At 48.1% G+C, this 25,624-nt stretch overlaps 2 protein-coding genes across 7 annotated transcripts in view; both read right to left on the minus strand.

Moving 5' to 3' along the window:
- Positions 1–1,401: 1,401 nt before the first annotated feature.
- Positions 1,402–10,763, minus strand: PSMD2 (proteasome 26S subunit, non-ATPase 2). Its single transcript, XM_027539473.1, has 21 exons — positions 10,566–10,763; positions 10,045–10,101; positions 9,456–9,620; positions 8,538–8,659; positions 8,148–8,372; positions 7,453–7,611; positions 7,166–7,310; positions 6,927–6,987; positions 6,538–6,684; positions 6,284–6,390; positions 5,959–6,086; positions 5,663–5,750; positions 4,187–4,349; positions 3,960–4,061; positions 3,650–3,795; positions 3,330–3,413; positions 2,954–3,122; positions 2,770–2,864; positions 2,428–2,554; positions 1,888–2,006; positions 1,402–1,740 (listed from the first exon to the last, which is right to left on the minus strand). The coding sequence occupies exons 1-21, from the start codon at positions 10,698–10,700 to the stop codon at positions 1,558–1,560; spliced, it is 2,727 nt and encodes a 908-aa protein (XP_027395274.1). The 5' UTR covers positions 10,701–10,763; the 3' UTR covers positions 1,402–1,557.
- Positions 10,764–17,115: 6,352 nt separating this feature from the next.
- LOC113891443 (endothelin-converting enzyme 2) overlaps positions 17,116–25,624 on the minus strand; it is a 32,821-nt gene continuing 24,312 nt past the window's right edge. For 3 of the 6 annotated variants that reach the window (XM_027539536.1, XM_027539519.1, XM_027539495.1), the window contains 12 exons: positions 25,019–25,207; positions 23,900–24,042; positions 23,500–23,614; positions 22,077–22,187; positions 20,631–20,729; positions 20,452–20,529; positions 19,851–19,954; positions 19,563–19,673; positions 19,370–19,437; positions 18,971–19,161; positions 18,782–18,877; positions 17,116–18,099 (listed from right to left, as the gene is read on the minus strand). In XM_027539536.1, coding sequence (XP_027395337.1) covers positions 17,923–18,099; positions 18,782–18,877; positions 18,971–19,161; positions 19,370–19,437; positions 19,563–19,673; positions 19,851–19,954; positions 20,452–20,529; positions 20,631–20,729; positions 22,077–22,187; positions 23,500–23,614; positions 23,900–24,042; positions 25,019–25,207 — 1,482 coding nt within the window. In that variant the 3' untranslated portion in view covers positions 17,116–17,922. Of the gene's footprint in view, positions 18,100–18,781; positions 18,878–18,970; positions 19,162–19,369; positions 19,438–19,562; positions 19,674–19,850; positions 19,955–20,451; positions 20,530–20,630; positions 20,730–22,076; positions 22,188–23,499; positions 23,615–23,899; positions 24,043–25,018; positions 25,250–25,624 lie in introns of all 6 variants that reach the window. The other 3 variants (XM_027539503.1, XM_027539511.1, XM_027539486.1) reach the window with 1 other exon arrangement.

The following is a 25,624-nucleotide window of genomic DNA, read 5'->3' on the forward strand; positions in this document are numbered from 1 at the left end:
GTAAGCTTTGTGAGGATAGGATTTGTTTTTCTCTATTTATATACCCACAAACTAGAAAGTCTAAAGCATAATGTCTCCATTTATTTATTGCTGAATGACATTAAATGTGAAAGGTTAAGAGCCATTATGAAAATTTCTTAAAGTACAATCACTGACTTGGAAAGAGAATTACCTTTTATGTTTTCATTTTACAATCACTATTTTTTTTTCATGTTTGAAAACTTTATGTTACAAACTGCACATATTTAAAATATACAAGGAATTAATTCCCTGGTGGTATAGTGGTTAGGACTCTGCGCTGTCACTGCTGAGGGCCTGGGTTCAATCCCTGGTCAGGGAACAAAGATCCCACAAGCTGGGTGGCCAGAAAAATAAGTACAATTTGATTAATTTTGACAGATATATGATCACCACCACTACTACAATCAAGATACTGACCAATTCCATCGCTCTCAAAAGTTTTCTTCCTTCAGAATCATCTTTCTCTCCACTCCCATCTATAGATAACCATTGATCTGCTGTCACTAGAAATATAAATAGAGTACGTACTCTTTTTGTTGTTGTTTTACTAGGCCATTTGTTGATGACCTATTAAGTGCTGATTACTATTCAGAGGGTAAAACCACAGTTCAAGTGTTGGATAAATGGTAGCAATTATCTGACAGGGCCATCTGTTCTCCTCCACTGCATCCATAGGGGTCCAGGCCCCTATTGGTATTGTAGCTATACTCATACCAGCCCCACCAGGAAGGAGCACTACAGATCATGAGTGATTACATTCCAGGAAGGAGGCCATTTCTTTCCCATTGCTCTACTAAAGAGGAAGGTCAGGGTCAAGCTTTCTTGCACCATTTTTGCAAGAACAGCCTAGAGGTAAATGTTAACATGATCAAATCCCTCAACTAGCAGCCTCCCCAAAAGGACAAGAGGGTTATAGGAGGTAAAGATGTCCATTTCATTCAGCAGCACAGAAGTCAAGTTAGGAAGAGTGGAGCTAACTTTGCTGCCTCATAAGAGCAGAAATCCTTAGTCCAAAGCCAGGGAATGACGGGCTTGAGGTGGGTGCGCATTGGCAGGTGGGAATAGGGGGGATGCTTGGGATCTACAAGCCCCTTGGAAAGTTATTTGTAAGAGTTTGCATAAAAATTGGTATACATACCTCTCCTAAAAGGAGATTCATGATGTTTATAAGCTTTTCAAAGTTCATGCCCCTTAAAGATTAACCACTTTTTAAGATGATTAAGAAAGAAGGGAGAAGGAAAAGGGGCTTGGCTTTTTCCATTCACAGCAGCCTTCCTGCTAGCCCAGGCTCAGAGCTGCTACAAACAATACTCTCTCATATCCACTCTCCACCCCAGTGTGGCCTCCAGCCACAATATCCCAGAAAATAGACACAGAGGGACCTGGGGATAAAGGTCTTTATTCAACAAAGTTATCGCACTCAGTAACAAAAGAAGGTCTGGATTCCCCTAAAGGTCTGGAGCAGTGTCCACCCCTGGCAGCAGGAATCATGACCTGCTGACATATCAGCTGCAGCTCAGAGCCTCTGGTGGCCACTTAGAGGTCATAGTTGGGGTTCTTCCGAAGGATAACAAAACCTTCTAGAATAGGGGTGACGGGAAGAAACTCCTCAGTGGCCAATTCTGCCCGCTCCCCGTGAGCCAACAACACTGGGGTTGTGTGTGTCTGGAACCCTGTGATGGTCTTAGGCTTGCCGGCCTGGCCCACCACATCCACTGCCTGTAGGGTGAGAAAACTGAGATGAAGGACTCTTGATAGGAGTGCAACAGCAACCCAGTGCCCATCCCAGTTTCAGAGAAATGGCATATATGCATTCTACAGGCTCTGGAGTACAGCCTGGGCCCTCCCCTCTGCTCAGCCCCTCACCTGGCCCACACGGACAGACACTGGCAATGGCCGCAGCTCCTCATCGAATGTGACCAGCATTCGGGGCTGCATGGCAGCCACCAGTCCATATAATACATAGTGCGACTTGCCTAGGATGACTGAGGGAAGCACACAGGACAAATACAGTTAAAGGCAGCAGAGCAGGCCTAAATCTTGGGACCCCACTCCAACCCTGACTCTTTAACCCCTCAGCTGTACAGCTGAACCCACAGCTCTCCCCACAGACACCCTACTACAAACTGGAGATGCCACCACCTGACTCTGCCTAAAGCCCACAGACTCGATAATCACTTTTCCCCTCAGGGCAGAAAATGGGCTCGGTTCATCTTCAAAAGAAATCTCTTTGGTTAAGATCAAAAGTGTGAGAGACTGAAGTCTCATGAGGCCCAAAGAACCTCAGAAACCCAGAGGAGTACACAGTTAACTTGGGTCTTGTTCCTAAATTACCAAAGAGGCCCTGGTTAGGGGTGCAAAGAGGGCACTCTGTGCCACCAGGGAAGACTCCTGACAGGAACTCACTGTTGCGGACATCCAGGAAAGAGACAAGCACGGTGAGCAGCCCAGCCACAGCCACTTGACTCATAAGCTGCCGGTCACTGTGGTAGGGGCAGAGGGTGAGTGTGCCTTTCCCTAAATGTGTCAGGCCCTGGGAGAAAAAAAAATACAGAGAGAAGTGGAGGTGGGGAAGTCACGTCTAAGGAGAAATCACCTAACTCGGCCACACAAATCTCACAACTCATTCACATTCTCCTTTCCAGGCCAGATTTAAGGTTTCCCTTCACACAGCATCATGTCTCCCTTCCATCACACAGACACTTCCCCTGGCACGCGCACTCTAAGGAGAACAGATCTATTCTTTACCTGTGCCAAGCGCACCATGAAGAGGTTGTTGGGGTCCTTGGCATGATACTGGGCTAACTGGCGAAGCATCGCAGCCAGACGGGCATTATTGGTACCTGGAAATATTAAGTGTTACAGAGGCTTGAAGAAAGGGGTTCAACCCTTCCCCCAAGATGCCTAAGATTTCTTTCTGACCAATACTTACCACTGCCCACCATGCCCATGGCAAAGATGGAGTTATAGGACACTTCTGGGTCAGCATCATGAGAGAATTTGCTTAGGGTATCCAGGATGTTGAGTCGTGGATTTGAAACAGAGATTAAGGCCAGTGCTAAAGGCACAGCCCTTCGGAGTGTAGGCTCCCCGTATCTCAGCTGGTGATAAAATAACAAGGTGTCATAGAAAGCAGAAAGAACAAGCTCAGTTACAAGAACAGACAGATGGGTAGATGGGGCCTTAAGTTTTGTAGCAAGGGTGCAGCAGAAAGACCATTTCCCGACTGAGAAAACCCATCAGGGAAATCTCCTGGGGGAATTCTAGGCATCAAAACCAATACATTTCAATCTTCATGTGATGCTCACCAGGTGGCCAAAGGTTCGTAGTGCCATCTCTGCACCAATCTCCTCCCCCATAGCAATAAGGGCGATCCCCAATACAGCCACTCCCTGCAAAAGAAGAGCCAGAAAGCCCAGTAAGCTCATGGAACAGAAAACTCACCCCTGACTCAAGCCATCTAAGAAGAAAAAGCTGTCCTGTGGGGCACACCCTGACCCCTCATGCAGGAACCTTGTCTCGTGCTATTTCAACACTCAGCAATGCCCAGAGAGGCTCTAAAACAAACCCAAATCCATATTATCTTTTCCCAGAGCCTCCCTGGAATGTGCTCAGCTGCCCACAGAACCTGATGTGCTCCCATGTCAGCAGGGGCTTCCTTCTTGTCCTTGTCCTTCTTTTCCTTCTTGTCTTTGTCTTCCTCTTTTTCCTTGGAGTCAAAGTGCTCACTGCAAATGTGGAGTAGCTGCTGCACCTTCAGTACATTCCCAGAGCCTGGGGCAGGGTGGTCAGGCAAAGAAAGGGAAGAGATGAGAAGCCACCAAGGAAAAGCTTCCTCTAGGAACACAAGCTAAAGAATCTAAGGCAATTCAGGATGACTAAGAAAGGAGGCCCAAGAAAGAAGTGACATGTCCCTGAGGAGGAACAAACACACAGACCTGCATAGGCACACACATCCACAAGTGTGTTGGCGAAACTGCGGAATGGCTCAGACACAACCTCCAGAGCGGCCAGGATGGCCTCGATGGCCTCTCCCTTCCCTAAAGGAGAGGTTCAAGGGGTCAGAGGACAGATACTCTCTTCCAGCACAGCCTGACTCATAAACTCTCCCTGTTGTATCCAGTTAATACCAGTCTTTTGCCCAAAGAGAGAGACATTCTCTCACCCAGATGGTTGAGGCCCAGTCCAAGAGGAAGCCAACGGGCGTAAGTATCCTTGAGCTCAGTCTCTGACTTCTCCATGATGGTCTGAAGGATAGTGGAAGTGACATCGCCATTGCAGGAGCCCACTGCTATCATTCCACAGGCCAGAGCTGTCACACCTGCCACCTAGAAATGGGAAAATCAATACTTAGCATTACTAAATATCAAGCTATTAAACTATTAAGTTATCAAATATTAAGTTGTTAAAATAGTTGTTCACCTATCTTGATTCAAGAGAGCCAACTCCTGGAGTCCACTGAAACCACATTAGGTAACAACCCCCTTCTGATGACAGGCCAAAATGACGAGAGCATCAAGCAGCCACTACATCAACTGCTTTGCATACTATTAACATTTAATCTTCACAAAAACCCCATGAAACAGGTTCTGCTGTTGTTCCTTGTATTGACAAGAAAAAGGATGCCTAAGGAGATTGAGTCACAAGTCCAAGTTCACACTACCTGTAAGCAGAGGTGGCAGGATTTGAACTGAGGTCTGACTAAAACTTATGCTTTTAGCCACCACACTTTATTTATCCATCACTAAAGAGGCTTACTTCTTGGAAAAAAGTTATGACCAACTTAGATAGCATATTGAAAAGCAAAGACATTACTTTGCCAACAAACGTCCGTCTAGTCAAGGCTATGGTTTTTCCAGTGGTCATGTACGGATGTGAGAGTTGGGACTGTGAAGAAAGCTGAGCGCTGAAGAATTGATGCTTTTGAACTGTGGTTTTGGAGAAGACTCTTGAGAGTCCCTTGGACTGCAAGGAGAGCAAACCAGTCCATCCTAAAGGAGATCAGTCCTGGGATTTCTTTGGAAGGAATGATGCTAAGGCTGAAACTCCAGTACTTTGGCCACCTCATGCAAAGAGTTGACTCATTGGAAAAGACTCTGATGCTGGGAGGGATTGGGGGCAGGAGGAGAAGGGGACGACAGAGGATGAGATGGCTGGATGGCATCACTGACTTGATGGACATGAGTCTGAGTGAACTCCGGGAGTTGGTGATGGACAGGGAGGCCTGGCGTGCTGCGATTCATGGGGTCGCGAAGAGTCGGACACAACTGAGCGACTGAACTGAACTGAACTGAATTGAAAATGATTCTACACAAGTAAGAAAATTTAAGGTTGGCTAATGACTAAAACAGCATACCCACCCCAAGCTGGGTAAAGTCCCTCCCCACTCTAGTCTGATACTTCCTCATGGATCCCAAGGGCTGGAACTCAATACTAAAATATTAACTCTTTAGCCTCAATGTCCCCTGAGGCTTAGAAACCCAATTCCAAGCAATTTCACTGAAATGATACACATCCCCGCTCTCTCCCCTCCCCCACCGCCCCACAATACACACACTCTTTTCCCCACTATTTACAAGAGACTGGAAGGACTCAGAATACCTTTCCTATCTCCCCTAAATGATCAACAACCTCTATTCACCTCCATACTGGACTTGGAATCTCCCATCACAGGTAGCAGCAAGGTGAGAACATCTTCACGATTGGAGCCAGCATAGGCCAAGCCAAGCCTACAAAAGCCAAAGAGAGACAGTCCCCAACACATACCCGAGGATAAGACAAGGAAGAAACAAAATGAGGACTGGTCATTTCAACAGTCACCAAGAGCCAAATAAGCACAGTGGTAGTCTTTGGCTATACAAAAGTGGAAGGGCCCGGTTCTGTTTTCACAGAGCTTACAGGTTGAGTACTATCAAAAGGAGAAGCAAGAAGCCTTACCCAAAGATGGAACCAAGTCTCATGGTGTTGCTGTTGTGGAGGACATAGTCTGAGAGCAGTGCCAGGGCAGGGTCACACTCGTTCCGGACACCAGAGTTCACAATGCCACAGGCCAGGAGGGCTCCTGACTACAAAATGCAAACAGATTCTTCACCTGGGCTACTCTACCTTCCTCACCACAAAGGATGCCACATGGGCCTCATTATAGCATCTGCCTTAACTGGAGTCAAAAACCGGGCAGACCTACCAGTGAAAAGGAGGCCCTGAGGGGGCCCTAGCACATGGGAGGGGGATGTCTGCATTAGTGGGTTGTGCCCAGACCAACCTTGATATAGTCCTCAGAAGAGTACAGGTACTTGTCAATCTGGGTAAGGCCACCATCCACATCCCACAGCAGAATCATGCCAAGGGATGCAGCTGCACTCAACATTCCTATACCAAGGAAAAACCAATCAGTCTTTTAGGCTCTACCCTTGAAAAACTGTTATAAAGAACTGCCTCGGGAATCCCTTATAACACATGCACCTAGAAGGACAAAAAGACTGAACAAAATTACACAGAAGAGGAACAGAATTATACCATGGTCCTTGTTCTTATAAAGCCATTTGTTGCCATCATCTGTCAGCAGCTTGTCTTGACCAAAGGCCGCATTCACAAAGCCGTTCACAAAAGAGGAGGCCAGGTTCATACGGGCAGAGTCCACCTGAGAGCCACTGCCCCCAAACCCTGCAAAGGAGGGGAAAAAAATGAAGGTTTAGAGTAGAACAAGAAAGGAACATAGCATGACAGGTGATTCTGAGCTGGCCCCTTGGAATCCTCTATCTGTGGCCCCCAACAGTGACGTAGGGAAAAAGCATGTGGGAATTCTGAGCTCTATAGGACAAGCATATTGGGCCAAGCCAACACTCAATACAAGAAGCACAGTTAACAATCCTCCAATCCCCACACACATGGAGATGTCCACTCACTGTTGTTCTCTAGGTGGGTTTTATAGATGTCATCAGGCACCTTGGGCTCCATGATGTCCAGCTGAAGAGAAGTCAGAGGGTCACAACTGCTCCCCAAGTCCTCCCTTAGCCATCCCTTCTGTTATCCCACTGAATGGCAATTCTAACCAAGGAGAGTCTAGTCAGAAGCATCAGGGAGGTAAAATGCCAGGTGGAATCAAAACCAAAAAACCTTGATGGGTAAGGACAAAGAATCTCACCTCTCGGGCTAAAGCCAAGAAGTTGCTGTTGAGCTGCACGTTGGACATGATCTCTGTCAGGTCTTCATACTCCTCCACATCTTCACTCAGCTCCAAAAACACCCCATGCCGGCCCAGCATGAATGCCATTTGTTTCTGTACAACCCTGTGGGAGACAGCCGCCACATCTGCTCAGCCCCCATCGACTAGAATAGCCCTTCAAGCCCTAACCAGAAACTACATGTCCTGCCTCATGCACATGTCCCATCCATCAGCTTATCACTTCGCCCACTTTTTCCCTTACATACACGTCTTTGCAGGAGGTGAAAATATCTTCTACCAGCTCCATGTCATTGAGCATCAGTGCCAATCTCAGAGCTTCAGGGAAGCGACTGAACTTCCGGAACACACCCAGGGCACAACGCAGTAGGGCAGAGTTTTCAGGCTCGGGCACGTAATTCACACAACTACCAAAGTAAAAATAATAAAGGAATCAGATATTCATTTACCCTGTTTAATTCACTTACCCGATACTGGATGCCTACTATGAGCTCAGTTTAGTCGCTCAGTCATGTCTGACTCTTTGAGGCCCTATGGACTGCAGCAAGCCAAGCCTCCCTGTCCATCACCAACTCCCAGAGTTTACTCAAACCTGTGTCCATTGAGTTGGCGATGCCATCCAACCATCTCATCCTCTGTTCTCCCCTTCTCCTCCCACCTTCAATCTTTCCCAGCATCAGGGTCTTTTCAAATGAGTCAGCTCTTCGCATCAGGTGGCCAAAGTATTGAATGCCTATTATACACTAAACATTACACTAGTTATTGGGACTACTAAGGAGACATGATGTCTCTTGTCTTCAAGAAGTTCACAGACATTAACAAATTAACTACAGCTTGATTGCTATTTTTGAAGCAGACACTCTTGGAAAATAAAGGAGTCACAACTGAGAAAGAAATACTGGAGAGGGTAGGCCTGCCACCCTTCCCTACCTTGCTCACTTACCTGGTGAGATAGAGGCAGACCTTTGCATAGGCATTCTCATCAATGTCTTTCTCCAGCATATCCACCTGTTCAATTTCCATGAGCAGGTCGCAGGCCTCATGCTCTGCATTGTGGGCCATGTTGTAGGGGACAATCTCCTTTACCAGGGTCAGCAGTGGCTCCCGCTGTGTCTTCTCTGCATCATCCAGCTCCTGCCACTCCTTAGCCACTTCTCCTGCGAGATGCCTATGGACAGGCCCAGACCATTAGAGAAACAGACCTTCTCCGGAAGCACTTCCCTGTGGGTCAAAGAATTCACTATCTGGGAAACTCGATACACTGGTACTCTAAGACAGACCTCAGGACTATAACTCAGAACCCCTTTAGCTTCCCAAGAAGAAAAGGTCTTACCTGACGTATTCATGACCCCATGATGCCAATTCCTCCTGGGAGCCCACAAGACGATATTTGAGGCACTCACGCTCCCCGCTCATGGTCATGGCCAAAACAGAGATGATGTCAGCAGCAAAACGCTACAAAGAAATCAGTGCTTTGAAGTCAAATTCAGGGTAAGGGGAATGTTACATTATGGAATCAAGATCACTGTCACTATCCCCCAAAGTAAATGTTAATTATATTACCAATCTAATGTTAAAAGCTTAAAACATTTTATATTACCTAAGCCTGCTGCAATCTCCCTTTTGAACCAACATGACTGGAGGGTGCTAGCCAGGGGAGAGCAGAGAAAGATGGAGACTCTAAATTTTATTCCAACTGCAATAGTAAACTATTTAAAAGTTTTAAGCAGAAAAGACTCACACTCTAAAGATCACTATGGCTGCTCTATGAAAGACAAACTGTGTAGGAGGTCACAGAAAAAAGGAAGAGAGTCAGTCAGTTGGGAGGCTGCTGCAGTAGTTCAGGTGAGAACTGAACATTTCTTGGATTAGGGTTGTACCAACAGGCAGAAAAGTTACTGAGTTGGGGATAATACTCTAGAGATAAAACAAATAGAATAGGTGCACGGGATGTAAAGAATAGAAAAAAATTAAGGTTAAAAGTAAATTGATAAAAATCATGATAATAAAATCTCAAGGTCCAACATAAATAACAGAAACTATTATCTTTTCTGAATAAAAAATTATCCTTTCTGAAAACAATCTTCCTATCAACTCACTCTTACGTGAGTGTTTTGATTATGATGAGTTCTGTTGAACTTGCTCAGGATCTCAGGTCCACTAGGCTTCCTGAGATTCACCATAAACCCCATGGTCTAGATGAAAAGGAATTCCCAAACTAGGCCTCCACCAGCTTCTGGAATAGTTTTACCTTATTCTCCCCAGGGGCCATGTTCTCATAGATCTCCTTCAGTTTGCCATAGTGCGGACGCAGAAATTTGAGAGGTTTGGGTACTGAAGTCATGGAAGTTGTAGAAGAACGAATCTGCCTCCGCAGTTCCTCCAGGGCTGGTCGGTACAGGGAAGTGTCCTTCTCCTGACCAGGAGATATCAAGGCTCAGATAAAAGAAATCTCATCCCTTAAGTCATAATACAGAAGTGTTTAACAACTCCCCTAGGAAAGTAACTGTGTCTCATCTATCTGGATTGTCCAGCTCCCGGCACGTGCGCGCGCGCGCGCGCGCGCAAACACACACACACTGCCTGGCACAAAAACAAGTGTCCCCAGTTAAGAGTTCAAGAACCGTTTCTCCCATTAAACGAAGCCACAAAAATGTTTCATCTCTTTTTACTCCCCTCCCTCACAACATGATTGCAACATGACTCTAGAATACGCAACATGACTCTAAAATACACTCCATCCTTCTCTATACCTCATATAAGAGTTGCTGCCCAAACTGGAATAAAACAAGTGAGAAAGATTCGTATATGCACCGGCTCTTGTTAACACTGTGACTCACCCCCAATCGTTCCACGAGCATCTCCAGTTCATCCTGAAGTTGTTTGTCCTCCTCAGACTGGAGAGTTGGAGGAAGAAGCCCATCAAGAGAAGGAATCTCAAACACATCCTCCTCCCAATCACCCTGGGGCAGGAGGAGAGTGAGCCTGCCTCCTTAGGGGGAACCAGGTGGACAAGGAGAGTGGGAGTGAGAAGACCTGATGGAAGGCAGCCTGACTTCTGGGCCAGGCTCTGCTTGAAAGCCGTTCTGAAAAAAGGGGGTGACAATTACCAGCCAGAGCCCACCTCACGAGAAGGCGGTGAGGAAGGTGGTGAGGGCTGGTAGGGGCGGCGGAGGTGACAGCGCGGAACGGAGGATGGGAGAGGGGGCAGAGAGGCGGGGTGCCGGGAGCCCCGAGGATAGCCCTATCTGCCCTCTCCTGGAGCCGGCGGGGCCGTTGGGAGTCGAGTCCGAGGCCTGCGGGACCGCCGTGACTCAGCCCATGGCCGCCTCCTCCGCCAGCTCCCGGGGCCGCGCCTCACCAGCTCCTGCTCTTTGTCCTTGTCCCCGGCATCCCGCCGCTCCTTGCCGCTCGGCTTCTCGTCCCCGCTGCCGGGAGACGTCGCTGGGGGCTGCTGGGGCTGCAGCGGTGCCTTGTCTCTGCCACCCTCCTCCATCTCCACCGCCAGTGCTGGCCCGCTGCGCGCGCACCGCCCCGTTTCCCAGGTGTCTTTGCATGCATAGTCCACGGCACCTCCCTCTCCAAAGCCCGCCTGCGACCGGAAACGCCGCGGCGACCCACCCACCCTCGCGGCCTGGGAGTCCCCATCCGCTGACTTCGCTATCTGAGCAACCGCTGACTTCGCTATCAGAGCAACGAGAAAACTACAATTCCCAGCTTCCCATGCGCTATAGGAGTCCCAGAGGCTCGGACCTGGAGTTTCCCGAACGCTGTTTGGGATTCGGGGGCGCTCGGTGCAGTAGGAGTTGAACTGGCTGTGAGCCAAGGCCGCAGTGTGAGTAGTAGCCACGGAGACACCCCAGTTAGCTGCGTGTTGGGACAAATGGACGAGATTCTTGAAGTACTGGACTGTTGATTGCAGTCTTTGTGAAGTTTGTGTAATAAATCTAGCCCCGTGGCATATTCACCTAATAACATTCCTCTCCCGTTGAAGAAGGAAATGGCAACTCACTCCAGTATTACTGCCTGGAAAATCCCATGGACAGAGGAGCCTGGCGGGCTACCCATGGGGTCGCAAGAGTCGGACACGACTTAGCGACTAAATCACCATCACCATCACCACCCGTTGAAGAAGAGTGCTGTGATATTACTGTGAGGATGTGGTTACCACCTTAAATCCACCTGCTGAGCCAGATGAAATAGAAAAAAATACATCCAGTCCTACGCCCTAAGGCGAAGTTCTGGAGCTAAAAACGGAAGAAGATAAGGTCTTTGTCCTCCATCTGTCTTTTGGTCTTCCTCTCCCTGTTATGACTTAGGAGGGATATGACCAACATAGTTTATGTCAGGTCTTATTTCAAATGATACATATTGTTCTCACAACTTTTTGAATTTGGTAGGATTGTGCCCATTTTACAGAGAAAATCGTAGTAAGTAATAGAATCAGACTGAAACTCGGTCTTTCAATCTCCCAAATTCTTGAGTGTTTCAGGCAAATCTCAAAAGTTCTTCTCTTAGGCCTCTGTGTATGTATCTGGAAGGTGAGAAAAGAAGTAGTAACTCTGCTCCCCTTCATCTTGTGGGAACACTCACCATTTGGCCTGGAGTCTATTTTATGGATTCTGAGTCATTAAAAAAAAACGGAAAGTGTTTGTTTAAAAAAAAAAAAAAAAAAAAAACACCTGCTCAGCACAGTTAGCACTGAATGAATGTTGGCTAAATATTTGTATAGATGTTGATGTAAAGGCGTGATGCCCATTTTAAAAGCTGTTGTTCTTTTCCACTCAGTGTTTGAATTCTGGGGATGACCTTTCATTTCCATCACCAGTGACTGCCCCAGCCCTAGTGTGCTGACAGAAATTGGGTGGTACATAGTGGTAAAGAATCTGACTCCCAGTACAGGATATGCAAGAGACATGGGTTTCATCCCTGGGTTTGGGAAAATCTCCTGGAATAGGAAATGGCAACCCACTCCAGTATTCTTGCCTGGAAAATCCCATGGGCAGAAATATTGACAGGCTACAATCTATGGGGCCCGCAAAAAGTCAGACATGACTGAGCAACTGAGACACAGATACAGACACACACACACACAGCTATTCTGCCTATTCTGTGGCTTCAAGATGTCCGTGTCAAAACACATGCTTTCTTCAGTCACTATAGAGATATTTCTCCTAAATCTTTCCTATTTCCATGACTTCCTTCTGTCAGATCTCAAATTTTGTCTTTTATACCAATCATATCCCCACCATTACCTTAGAGGAGATGGGGTGATGTTGTGGCATAAAGCACAGGCTGTTAACAGCTGGTGACTCCAGATGAAAAGTATAGGAATGTTTGTTGTACTTTATTTCAACTGTTTTTTCTGTTTAAAATGTTTCAAAATTAAAAATTTGAGGATGAGTAGCAGAACATAAGCTTTAGAGAGGACAGACCTGGTATTTAAAACCAAATTCTGGACTTCTTTGGTGGTTCAGTGGTTAAGACTCCATGCTTCAAATGCAGGGGGTGTGGGTTTGATCCCTGGCTAGGAAAGTAGACTCCCACATGCCATGTGGCATGGCCTAAAAAAATAAATATTTTTTAAAAATAATAAAACCATATATGGCTGAGTCCCTTTGCTATCCACCTGAAACTATCTCAACATTGTTCACCGGCTATATTCCAATATAAAACAAAAAGTTAAAAAAAAAAAAGACCCAGTCAGAAGCAAAAAATGGAAAACAATAGGGAACTAGTGCATTAATTATGGTGCATCTATATAATGGAAGAACATACAGCCTTTCACAAAAACATGTACTAACATGGAAATAAGCCAATGACTTAGGTCATTGAATAAAGTATATTGTGAGTTTAAAAAAAAGAACAAACACCAAATTCTGCCCTTCACCAGCTGTGATATTTGGGCAAGCTTCCTAATCTCTCTGTTTGGTTTCTTGTATGAAATGTGAGTAATTAAGTATCTCCCTCATAAGTTTTTATGAGAATAAAATAAGAGTATATAAAGTGTCTGGCTAGTTGCTTGGCAACTGGAGAAAAAACAGTATCATTTTCCAGCTTCCTCAGATTTGCAGGGCTGCCCCTTGCTCCATACCTCCAAGCACTCAAGCCCCAAACCTCTCTGGCCAAATGCAAATGTCCTGCAATTATTCTCAAGGCTTGATGATACGTTGATGACCTGCCTCAAGCTTCATTTCAGTCAAATTGCTCTCTCAGAAGCACTCCTTCCTACCATTTGGCCAGACTCCCAGCCTTGTGACCAAATTGCTCTCCAATCAAGGCCCATCACCTTTCCCTTCTCACCACCTTCCTTCAAATTGCACCCATTGACCAGCCATGCTTCCCCCAAACTTATGGCCTGAGCTGTAGAACTACACCTCTTATGGAGGCTCTGAAAATCATGCAACCCAAAGCATCATTTCTGTAACACTAGAAATGCTCCAGACAGGACACACCATTGCACTGTTTCCACTGAGCTGCTACTTTCTTTGTGTGATATTTTTCAAAGTCAGATTGCATTGTGGCCCTTCCTACCATTAATCCCTAGAACTGAAAGGAGTTGTTACAATCCCCTCTTTTTCATAATGACTGTTACAACTTCCTTCTGTTACAACCTCTTTATTGTGCCCCTTTCGCCTCCCTCCTTCTGATCAGCCTAAACATTTTACTATTTCTGAACATGCTCTGCCCCTTTGAGCTGGATCAGCCTTTTCACTTTGCTGTTCCTTCTATATGGAATACCCGTCACCATTTTTTATTTTAAAAATGTATTCAGTTATTTACTTTCAGCTGCGCTGGGGCTTCGTTGTGGCATGCAGGCTTAGTTGCCTTGCGGCATGTGGGATCTTAGTTCCCCGACCACAGGTTGAACCTGTGTCCCCTGCATTGGAATGAAGATTCTTAGCCACTGGACCACCAGGGAAGTCCCCTGCTCATTACTGTTTTTCGCTAGCAAATTTTCCCATCCTTTGTACTCCAGCTCAGTATCACCTGTGTAAGAAGCCTTTCCTGTTCTTTCAGGTTTTCAGTTTCTTCCCTGTGTTCCTATGTTGCTTGGTACCTACCTCTCCCTCACTCCACTCTGAGCTCTTAGAAGAACAGGAACTATGTCTTATTCATCTTTGTACCCCTAGCACCCAGTCTAATACCTGGCTTGTGGTAGGCCTTGACAAGTATTTGTTAAATAAGTGAGTGACCGAATGGCTTTGCATTCATCTTCAGGTCATCTTTGTATATGATAATGGCCCACTAGGAGGAGTCTCTTTGGAGCCCAGAGCTCAGCACTGAGAAACTCAGGAGTCTCCACTTGTGAGTCAGGATAGGTCTACTGACACTGTGCTTATTTAATGGGCGACTGTCTTCCAACGTGACATTCCCAGAGTACCTCCAGCTATGAAATTATGTTGTCTGGCATGTTACTGTACTGTGCATCGGAATTAGTCCAACTTTCATGGGACAGTGTAGGGTATGGCCCAGCACCTTAACTAATAACTGCTGTCATGTACCCACTGAGGAGCACCATCCTTTATTCCTCCTTCTGCTTTAACACACCAAAGCATATTACAGATGGGTATTTGTCAGCTTGGCAGGCCACTAAGGGTGAAGGTTACATCTGTCACTTGATGTTCACCTAGCCTTGCCTCTGGAACCAAGCACCTGCAGAGTGCTCAACAAACAGTGCTGCCTCACTTACTTTCAACATGTGCTTAGGTTTCCTGTAGCTACCTGGCTGTCATATGTATCTGGCCTGAGTGAGCTGGGTGCCATGGAAATGTACCTGCTGGTAACAGCCTCACTTGGAAGCACGATGAAATTGCCTAGAAGAGATATATATGCTTGAGTCTCAACTCTGTCATGACTTAGAGGACTAACTGGTGGTGATTAAGAGCATCTGAATTCTAAATTTGACTTTAATGCAGTGTGTCTTAGCTGACATTGGAAGTTATATAATTTTTTCCTTTAGTTTCTCTACTTGTAAGATAGAGACAATGATAGAACCTCCTTGTAAGCTGTGGGAATTTAACAAGGTGATATTTTTAAAGTGTTTAGTACAGACTGAAGCAAAAAAGAGACTTGGTAAATCAGGGCTTCTGCTTATTATCATTATTTGACATGTTGACCTTTTGCAAATATGGAGTTTTAATGCCACAGTGGCCAGCTGGTCAGTATTCTAAGCTGGGCTTTGAAATCAAGTGTCAAGAGAAGGGCAAGGCTTTATGATACCAAGCCTCTCTCCTCCATCATGACACTGACATTATAAATCCCATTCTCTGTGCAACATCCAAACTTCATAAGCCAGTTCTTTTCTTTGGGTTCTAGAACTTGCTAAGCCCATGAAGCCACTTATTGAAACATTAAAGCTGATCTAGGCCTCTGAGATCATCTCATCCAACCCACTTATTTTACAGACTGCCAAGGTTACTGAGATCTGAAGAGGGGATAAACCGTGCCTGGCGTCACAGTTGCAGGTGGCAGAGCTGGAGCCAGAACCAGGCTTCCAGATGTGACAGCCCTCCTCTTTCCAGTACACTCTGCCGCCCCTCCTAGAGTTGTGTTCTCAGAGCAGAGACTCAAGCCATGCTTTCCCTTGATATTAAGAGTTCCCAAGCCCACTTTCCCCAAGGAGCCAGCGATTTCCTTCCCTTGGCGGGCAGCCATATATCCAAGTCACTTGATAGAGACAGCTCTTTATGGGGACAGTCTGATGTTGGGACAGGATACAGCATGCAGGACACGTGACCAGGAACCCATCAATCATTAACAAAACTTCACTCTTACCCTTCCTAATTTAATAAACCCACCTGTACTTAAACTTTAGGGGACACTACATTATAAAGAGAATTAAGATTGGGCCCTTTCCACTGTTTTACTCTGGTTCTCATTTTACAGATAAACAGACTCTTAGAGGTTAGGGGACAGGCTGAAGCTCATATAGCTGTCAGAGCTTCAATTTCAATCCAGGTCTCTGACTGCAGTGAAGTGATTATGGTTAGATCTATAAAATGGAAACTGGAGCACATATAGCATATGTTGCTGTGAGGATCAGATGAGTTCATGAAGGTGAAAGTACCAACAGAAGAGTCACCTGAGGGAAGGAATCATCTTCATCTTGGCATCACCAGTGCTGGCACATTATTGGTAATCAATATATTGGGTTGACCAAAAAGTTCATTTGAGTTTTTCTGTAAGATGTCACAAAAAATCCAAACAAACTTTTTTGGTCAACCCAATACTTATAAATCTATAAATTTATAAATGAATGAATGAAGAAAGTAATGAGTCTCCTAGCAGAAGTGCCTGGAATACAGAGGTATTCCATGCACACTCCATTTCCCTCACTTGTTCTGGAGGGTGGCAGGCTCTGTGGTCACCAAACCTGTGGGCTCTGTGCCTGGCACCTGGTAGGGCTTGATGAGTATGTGTAGGTGGGATGAGGGGCTCTCAGGAACGCTAAGCCTTTGAGGACGTGGAGAAACGCATGTCTTCTCATCACAAGCAGAGGCTAGTGCTCCGAGCTGCAGGGAGTGAAGTGCTACCTTGGCCAAGGCTGCCTTCCACTGCAGGGTAAGGGCCACCCACCTTCCAAGCCGACCCTGGCCAAGTTGTTACCCAGACTCAGTGTCAGGCCTAGCTACATGCATCCATGGGGGCCACGGCAGACCCTTCCAGCTATAGGTCAGCCAGGGATGGGACATGGCCACCAGTGAGCAGAGAACATGCTCCACTCGCCAGGCTCAACTTTGTGCCACTCCTCATCCTACCTTTTTGTCTCTCTGGGGTTTCAATTTTCAGTCCCCTGTGTCTGGTGAGTGAATAAATGAGTGCCTAGAAGAGCACCTGGCATACAGCAGGTATTCAATAAATACTGGTGGAATGAGTAAATGAAAACAGGACTGAAGGAAGAGACAGACTGACTGATGCGTGTCTATTTATTGGCACAGGGTCCTCCAGGGCCAAGACCACTCCCTCCCCTCACCCTTTCCTGTAAAAATAGACTCTATCCTTCACTCTTCCTACTCTATCTGCTTTCCTGCTTGGTCCAGGGAGAATCAGTCACCCCCTAAGACTTGTAACCCCAAGATGCAGGGCCTAGCATCCCTGACATGTACACACATCCCCGCTGAGCCCAGGGACCCTGGGAGGCAACAGGAAGGTTTGTAAAGGCTGTTGGACTTCCACTAAGAGCTCAGCACAGGGGGTCCGTCAGAGAGGGCTGGCAGCAGTATTAGGAGCAGTGGCATGAGGAACATGGAATAAAGGTCGCCACTGGGGGCAGGGCTGAAAGGAGCTCTGTCTATGCCCAAGGGAGCAGTGAGTAAGCCTTGGGGAGATGTGTGGGAGGCACATCTGTCGGGCCCTGCGTGGTCAGCAGGCACAAGAGGCCCTGTGGCCACCAAACCCACTGAGCTGGGGACCTAAAGAGGTGGACCCCTTCTTGTGGGAGCTGGTGGCCCCTGCCCAGGCCTCCTCCAGGCAGGGTGGCAAAGAACATCACAGTGAATGGTGGGGACTCTGCTGGAGGCAGGGGCACCCCCAAAGCAGAGGCACGATGTGGAGGCCGAGGAGGGACTAGGACTCATGTCACACCTATGGTGTGGAGGGGCAGGACACAGCCCAGCTGGCATGTGCCTTCCATCAACCCCAGAGCAGAGAGCCTGGCTGGGCAAGATACCCCAGGCTCCGGCAACCGAGCTGGCCATTTCTCTCCCAACCCAGGTCTACCACACCTCACAAAGCTGCCCTGAGTTCATGGGGGAGCCGACAGGGCAGCCGAAGTGCCGCAGGAAGTCACGGGAGTTGGAGAGAGTGCCCAGCACGCGGAAGCGGGCAGGGCTGTGGGGGTCGGTCACCAGCCCCTCGTGAGAGCTCTCGGGTGTGCGGACCGAGCACCACACCTGCAGGCCAGGACAGACACGGGGACACAGAGTGTCTAGTGTGGGCGAGGCCCCTGCCCCAGCTGCAGCAGAGCCATCCCAGGGACACATGGCACCACCACCCCAGCCCCTTGGCTCAGGAGGCCTCGGGACGCAGAAGAGGGCTTAGCCAGCATCTCAGCCCCAAGGCCTTGCTATCAACACCAAGGGAGGAGAAGGCGCCTGCCCTCTGAAATTCCTCGAAGGCCTTTCAAAGCTGCCTGGACACAGGGCTGCCCAGGATGGACATGTCTGAGGGGAAGAAGTCCAGCCCCGGAGACTGCCTGCCATAGTGCAAAGTACCTGGAGACCTTGCTGAGTCTGCCACTTACTGTCTTCCTGGGTACCCCTGGACGAGCCACTCTGTCCCCGAGCTTCCTCCTCCACAGCCACCTCACAGGAGCATCATGAAGATCAATCCTGCTCCCTACCCCCTGCCCTTTGAGATCTGCAAAAGCCTCCTGAAACCTCCCTCCTCCGGCCTCCTCACGTGCTTTTGTGGGCCCCACAGGAGGCTGGCCATGAGGCCCTCCCAGACCACTTTCCACACTCCCACTTCAGCCCCATTTCCCAATCCCTTTTCCTGCATGCCCCAGACTTCTAATGACATGCCTGGGAGGTAGTGGGAGAAGGGCAGACCCCTGGCCTCCCAGAAGGACAGTACCTGGGCAAATCCCACAAAGAAGAGCTGGTGGTTGGTGAGTCCCACAGCTGGCAGCTGCTGCTCCTCCCCATGCTTTCTTAGCCATGCTTTGTAAGCCTGGGGTTGGGAACACGGGTGGCAAGCGTGTTGGGGCCTGCCCTGCCCCCACCCCCAGAAGAGGTGAGCCTTAGCCCTCAGAGGGCCACTCACGTTGTAGGCAGCCTTAAGCCCCCCATTGTCGGCAATGTTCTCCCCCAGTGTCTGGCGCCCGTTGAGCTTCTCCCCGTTGACCTGGTACTGGCTGTACTGCTCCTCTATGCAGGCCGTGTGGTTCCGGAAGGCTGCCAACGACTCATTCTGCCACCACGGCCGCAGATTCCCTTCCTTGTCATACTCGCGCCCTGAGGAAAACGAACCCTTACATCCTACTGAGACCAGAACTCAACCCTTGGGGGCACCAGTGCCCCCATCGCCTCTCATCCACAGACCCCTCCCCCTGCACACCCCCCATCCCAGCTAGGGTCCATGGGGCCTGCTCCCAACATCTCAAGGTTTTACAGGAGCCATGAGCAATTCTAGGCTGGAGGACACAATTGCGTGGACCTCTACCTTGGTCATCAAAGGCATGTGTCAACTCGTGGCCCATCACCACACCGATGCCACCGAAGTTCAGGGCCCTGGGAGGTGAGGAATGTTGAGTGAGGGCGTGGTGGAGGGACACCTCGATCTCACCTCCAGCCCTGCTCCCAGCTCACCCGCAGGCCCAGGCCCCAGCACCCAGTCCCTCCTGCCTCAGACACACTTGGGGTGGTTGCAAGTGTAGAAGGGGGCCTGCAGGATGCCAGCAGGGAAGACGATTTCATTCTTGGTTGGAAGGTAGTAGGCGTTCACTGTCTGCGGGGTCATGCTCCACCTGGGGGAGGGAGAAGCTGAGACGGAGCCTGACTCTCCTGATGTCCAGCAGCCTGACCTACATCCTACCAGAACCTGGTGCCTCATTTGGGATCCATCTTGCCATCCCCCTCTGTCTACTCTGAAAACTTCCCCCACCTCTCCTGCTGCCCCAAGCGTCGGCAGCTCCCATTCTTACTGGTCTCGGCTAGGAGGCTTGCGGAGCTGGTCAGCCATCACTTTAGCAGAGAAGTTGTACAAATTCAACATGTTCTGGAAGAAGGAATCTTCAGATACTTCATACTATGGGAATGGTCAGAAGTAGAAAACAAGCGAGAGAACACATTAGAGAAGGTAATAGTCCCAGTTTGGCTACTAGTTAGCAGCTTTCTGAGCGTCAGTTTCTTCAGCTGTAAAATGGGTGTAAAATAGCTAACAAATAATAACTTGTCAATATTATTTTGCAGGTACTTTATTTTTTTATATACTGTCTCCTTTGATTATCACAACAATCTTATCAGGTAGGTGCTAACAGGACCCTCTTTTACAGATGAAGAAACTGAGGCCCAGAGAGGTTATATAACTTGTCCAAGGTTACAGTTGGGTAGAAACAGGTTTGACTGCAAAACTCTATTTGTAAACACTGCATTCTGCTGCTGTCCAGCCTGCAGCCTGGCACAGAGCCAGCATTTGCCTCTGAAAGGAACCAGCAAGCACCTCTTGCCCTTGCAGTGCTTGAGCCCTATGCCCCACCCCACCTCCACAGAGCTAAGGTTCAGTACTCACAGGCAGGTACTCACCCCATCATAAACATCATCCAGCTCTTTGGGCTCCAGGATGAAGTCCGGGAAACCAATCATATCATAGATGGCATCTGCCTGAAGAGACCAGGTTAAGGATTTCCCTCCCCAGGCCCCCCCCAAAACTGTATTCTCCATCCTCACCTCCAGATGGCGCCCCAACCCTGGCCACTGCTCACTTTCTCCTTGGCTGCCTGGCGGGTCTTCTCGTCCATCCAAACCAAGTGTCCCAGAGCCTCCTCAAAGGCGGCTCGGATCTCGCTGATCATCCCCTCTGCCTGGGAGGGAGGGTGCACAAGTCAGCCTCCCACACACATTAATGCATCCTTGTCCCTGTCCACCCTGGTGCCCCATTCCTGTCCTTCCAGACTCTTGAAATAAGGTTGAGCATCCAGAGAGGATGAGAAAGACACGTGATTCGTGAAAGCACTGGGACTGTCATGGTTTTTTTCCAAATGAATCAAAAAAACTAATAAGTTAACTGAATTAACATTATAGTTTAATATAGTGCTTTGATTTTTATCTGATTATAAAAGGCAGGCATTAATAGCAGAAAACTGGAAAACTGAAAGGAGTCGAAGAAAATAGATCATTTAAAAACCCTATCCCTCAGGGACTTCTCTGGCAGCCTAAGTGGTTAAGACTCTGGACTCCCAATGCAGAGGGCAAGGTTTTGATCCCTGGTCGTCCTGCGTGACACGGCACGGCCAAAAAAAAAAACAAAACAATCCTATCACTCAGAGATAACTCTAACATTTTGATTACCTATTTCTAATGTCTTTCCCTGATGGGATATTCATATATAATATAGAATTATGTTGTGCAACATATATATATATATAAAAAACCTTTTTTTTCACTTAACAATCATCAGTTTAATGCTGCCTTATAATCCACCCTAGTCACAATTTGTTCTTCCTGTCCTCTATATTGGACATTTAAGCTGCTGTCATTTTTGCCTATTATAAACACTGCCACTTACATCTTTGTAGGTAATAAAAGACAAATCATGTTTCTTTTTCACCCTCTCCAGATGCTCAGCCTTATTTCAAGAATCTGGAAGAACAGGGATGGGGCACTAGGGTGGACCAGGGACAAAGGATACATTTTTGCCTATTATAAGCAACACTGCCACTTACATCCTTGTAGGTAGTATCTGAAGCACAAACATCATCTCCTTATAAATAAATAAATATTATTTTTCTAATTATATAGGTAACATAACTCATTGTAGAAAACTTGGAAAATACAGAAAACTTATAAAAGAAAAAAAAATCCCTCATAACCCCAACCACCGAAAGTAATCACCATAAATTCCCTCCCAGTTTTTTCCCTGTTGTTGTTTAGTCCTGAAGTCGTATCCAACTCTTTGTGATCTCATGGACACCCGCCAGACTCCTCTGTGCATGGGATTTCTCAAGCAAGAATAATGGAGTAGATTGCTACTTCCTTCGCCAGGGGATCTTTCTGACCCACGGATCAAACCTGCATCTCCTGTATTGGCAGGTAGATTCTTTATCACTGAGCCACCTGGGAAGCCTTTTTTCCCTTTATGTACATACAAATAGAGGCAGTGAATTTTAACTAAAATGAAGGGTAGTGTTGGAAGGACCTTGAAGACTCACAATTTCCTTGCTCTGCCGGTCAAATGTGGCCTTCACAAAGAGGGAGCCCAGAGCAAAGCCAAGAGCATCGTCGGTGTTGGAGATGCAGGTCTGCCACCTCGGTGTACAGGACTGGAAGGGGAAAGAGCGGGTCCCTAGAGATGGCTCTGTCCTCCAGTCTGAGGGTCTTTCTCTGTCTCTGGGGCCAGCCCCTCTCAGCTCCGCACATCAGAGCCCTGGGTTTGGGGTGCCATCTCTCCCTCAGACTCCAGGGAAAATGAAGAGCAACACTGCAAAGCATGCGAACCCCAGCAGTGAAACCTCAGGAGGCACATGTACGCTGCCCACTCTGTTCTCAGCACTCTCCTCCTCTTGGTTTCTCAGAGGCCCACTGGGGTCCAGATGTTTCTTACCCAGCTGTACATCTCAGTCTTACATCCAGTCAGTCCCACATGCCAGAAACCTGGGAGTCACAGGTTCCTGCATCTCCCGAGCTCCACATTCAGTCTATCACCAGATTCTAATAACTCTGCTTCTTAATCATCTCCTCCATCCACCCTTTGCCACTTCCCTGCCCTATAACACTATCATCTCTTGTCTGAAGATTTCAGTGGCCTCCTAACTAGACAGTCCAACTCCATTCTCATCCCCCTCCCCTGTCACTCCCCACCATCTGTCTTCCATTTAGCTGCAGAAAGATGACCCAATATATAAATCCAACCAGTTACACCCCTGCTTAAAACTGTCCCAGGTTCTCCATCCCTGAAAGAAAGGCCAGGCTCCGTAGGCACAGCATTCAGGTCCCTCTATGGATCACCCCAGGCCAGCCTCACCAGCCTCAGCCTCTCGGGTGCCCTCTCCTCAAAGTCATGCCAGAACACAGGCAACACCACCACACTCCTCCTGGCCTCTGGGATCTGCGCATCCTACTCCTTCAGCCCGGAATGCCCTTCTCCCTTCCATTACTCCACGCCCAGGTAAAACGTGCTACCCCACCTCTGTCCTACATCACAAAGAAGGTCTTTCATTCAGCGTGAGCACCTCAGAATATAATGTCTGTTTATGTATCTCCTTCCCCCACTTAACAGGGCTTCTTGAAACTGAGAACGGCACTTATTCATTTTCTTCTTCACTCTCATTATCAAAGTTGAGTGCCTACACATAGCGTGTACTGGTAAGTACTTCACTTATGTGAATTCAGTCCTCATAACAACCCCACAAGAAGTTTCTGTTTCTCCAACCCAGAAATGAAGAGACAAAATGGTGGTGGAGATATGCTCAAGGTCCCATGGGCCAAAAAATGGAGGAGTTTGGACTGGAAGCTAAGTTAGCTTGAATCTCAGTCATGTGCTCCACATGTAAATTAAATGGTATCTGACACACAGGGGCTGTGAAGCATCAGCCTGACTGGATTGGAAGGTGAGAGCAGAGTTAGAAAACCCACCTTCTTGGTGCCATAGAGGGTCTCCAGCAGCTTTTCTTGTGCAGACTCAAAGCGGTGGTCCAGGCTTGAAGTTGTCTTCTGTACCAGGTTCCAGATCAGATAATTGTTCAGGACACTGGTATATAAGTGACCAGAACATAAGATAAAGGCAGGAACCATTTCCACCCCCACAAAACCAGCTCTACCAACATGCAGATAACAGGAATCCCTTAGAGTCATTCATGGGCGTTCTCCCAGAATCCCTCTCTCTGATCCTGGGACCACACACCTGCCTGTAAAAGTTGGGGTGGAGCAAGGTATGGGAACAGAGACCACAGTGGGCCCCCTGAAGCCCCAGCCTAGGAGAATAGCCTGCACAGAGCCCTGAACCCCACCCCAGACACTGTGGGCTCCCCGCAACCTTGGCTCTGTGCGGTTGATGAGTTCCGACACCTGCTGCAAATAATCCGTCCCATACACCACCACAGGCTCAGAATCACCCAGCTCCAGCGGTGACAGCAAGAAGGACAGAAACTCCAGCCAATCCATGGAGGGTGCCAGGGCCTGTGAGCAAAAAGTCTCAAGCCTCCCTGCCCCTTGGCTTTCGGCAGACCCCTCCCCTACTGGTACACTGGAGCTGGGAGCCCTTTCCATCACCACAGCAACAGCTACCAGCTGCTTGATGGCCCCTTCCTAAAGTAAACCCATTTTTAGGCCTAAGTGTGCTTCAATCTGGGAACCCTGTCACTTACTATACATGGAAAACAACCATCTCTGATATTTAGTTGGGCTGCTGCTGCTGCTAAGTCACTTCAGTCGTGTCTGACTCTGTGCGACCCCATAGACGGCAGCCCACTAGGCTCCTCTGTCCCTGGGATTCTTCAGGCAAGAATACTGGAGTGGGTTGCCATTTCCTTCTCCAATGCATGAAAGTGAAAAGTGAAAGTGAAGTCACTTAGTCGTGCCTGACTCTTAGCGACCCCATGGACTGCAGCCTACCAGGCTCCTCCGTCCATGAGATTTTCCAGGCAAGAGTACTGGAGTGGGTTGCCATTGCCTTCTCCGTTAGTTGGGCTACAGATTTTCAAATATTTTTCAAACAGTTGGATCAACTCCCCAGACACCATGCAGGGTCCCTACATACCTGGCCTCTCCTCCAGAACCCCCCTTACCCAACTTCTCCATAATCCAAAGACTAAGAGGTTGATACCTGGTGCAGTAAGGGCCTTCCAGGGGATGCTTCCATTTCTCTTCTGACTGTTTTGTGGGCATCTTGTACAAGTTGTTACAGATTTTTAACATAATCCCTCTATGCAACCCCAGGCAACATAAAAGGGACCAAAGGATGGCCCAGTGGGGGTGCCCTAAAATGGACACTATTTTTCTTTCCAGGATAGCAATGGTACAGCCGGGAAGCTCAGAAACAGCAGGGAAACAAGGAGAGGACTGTCTGTCTCAGGTAGACAGCACAAAGGGGAGCTGGGTGGCCTGGGCTGGGGGCTGACCCCTTCCAGTGGTGTCAGTTCCTTGCCTGCCCCACCTGCAGCTCCGCGATGCTCATCTTGTGGTAGATCTTCTCCTCATCCCGCCGCTGGTCCTGGGGCACCGTGATGTTGGCCAGTTGTATCTCCAGCTCCAGCACCTGCCGCATCTGCTCCCGAGTGGAGGTTGGCTGTCCGCCCAGCAGCATCCCCAGCTCCTCCATGTAGTCCAGGTAGGCAGTAAGCACCTGTCGGGGCCCCAAGTCATCCTCAGAGCCCAGCAACAAGTCCTGCAGGCCGAGAGGACTGTTCCAGCTGCTGCCCCTGCGCACCGTTTCTTCTGTGGATCTTCCTCAAATAAGCTCTCTGAGATGACCCTCATCGTTTCTGCCATACTGCTTATCACCATCTGCTAGGATCTTTTTTTATTTATTTGTGCCCTTGCTCATCATCTGTTTACCCAAGGAAAAGGTAAATTCCAGGAGAGCACCATTCCAGGTTACAGAGGAGTATTTCCCACTGTATCCCAAAGGCCTGGAAAAGGGCCTAGCACAGAATAGGCTCTGTCCAGTGGCCCTGCTTCCCATATCCCTCTGCCCTTCTCATTTCCTGAAGCCCTTCTACTTTTCCCAGCCCATCAGTGACCATGTGCCTTCACTTAACAG

Source organism: Bos indicus x Bos taurus, chromosome 1 (genome assembly GCF_003369695.1).
Source record: "Bos indicus x Bos taurus breed Angus x Brahman F1 hybrid chromosome 1, Bos_hybrid_MaternalHap_v2.0, whole genome shotgun sequence".
NCBI lineage: Eukaryota > Metazoa > Chordata > Mammalia > Artiodactyla > Bovidae > Bos > Bos indicus x Bos taurus.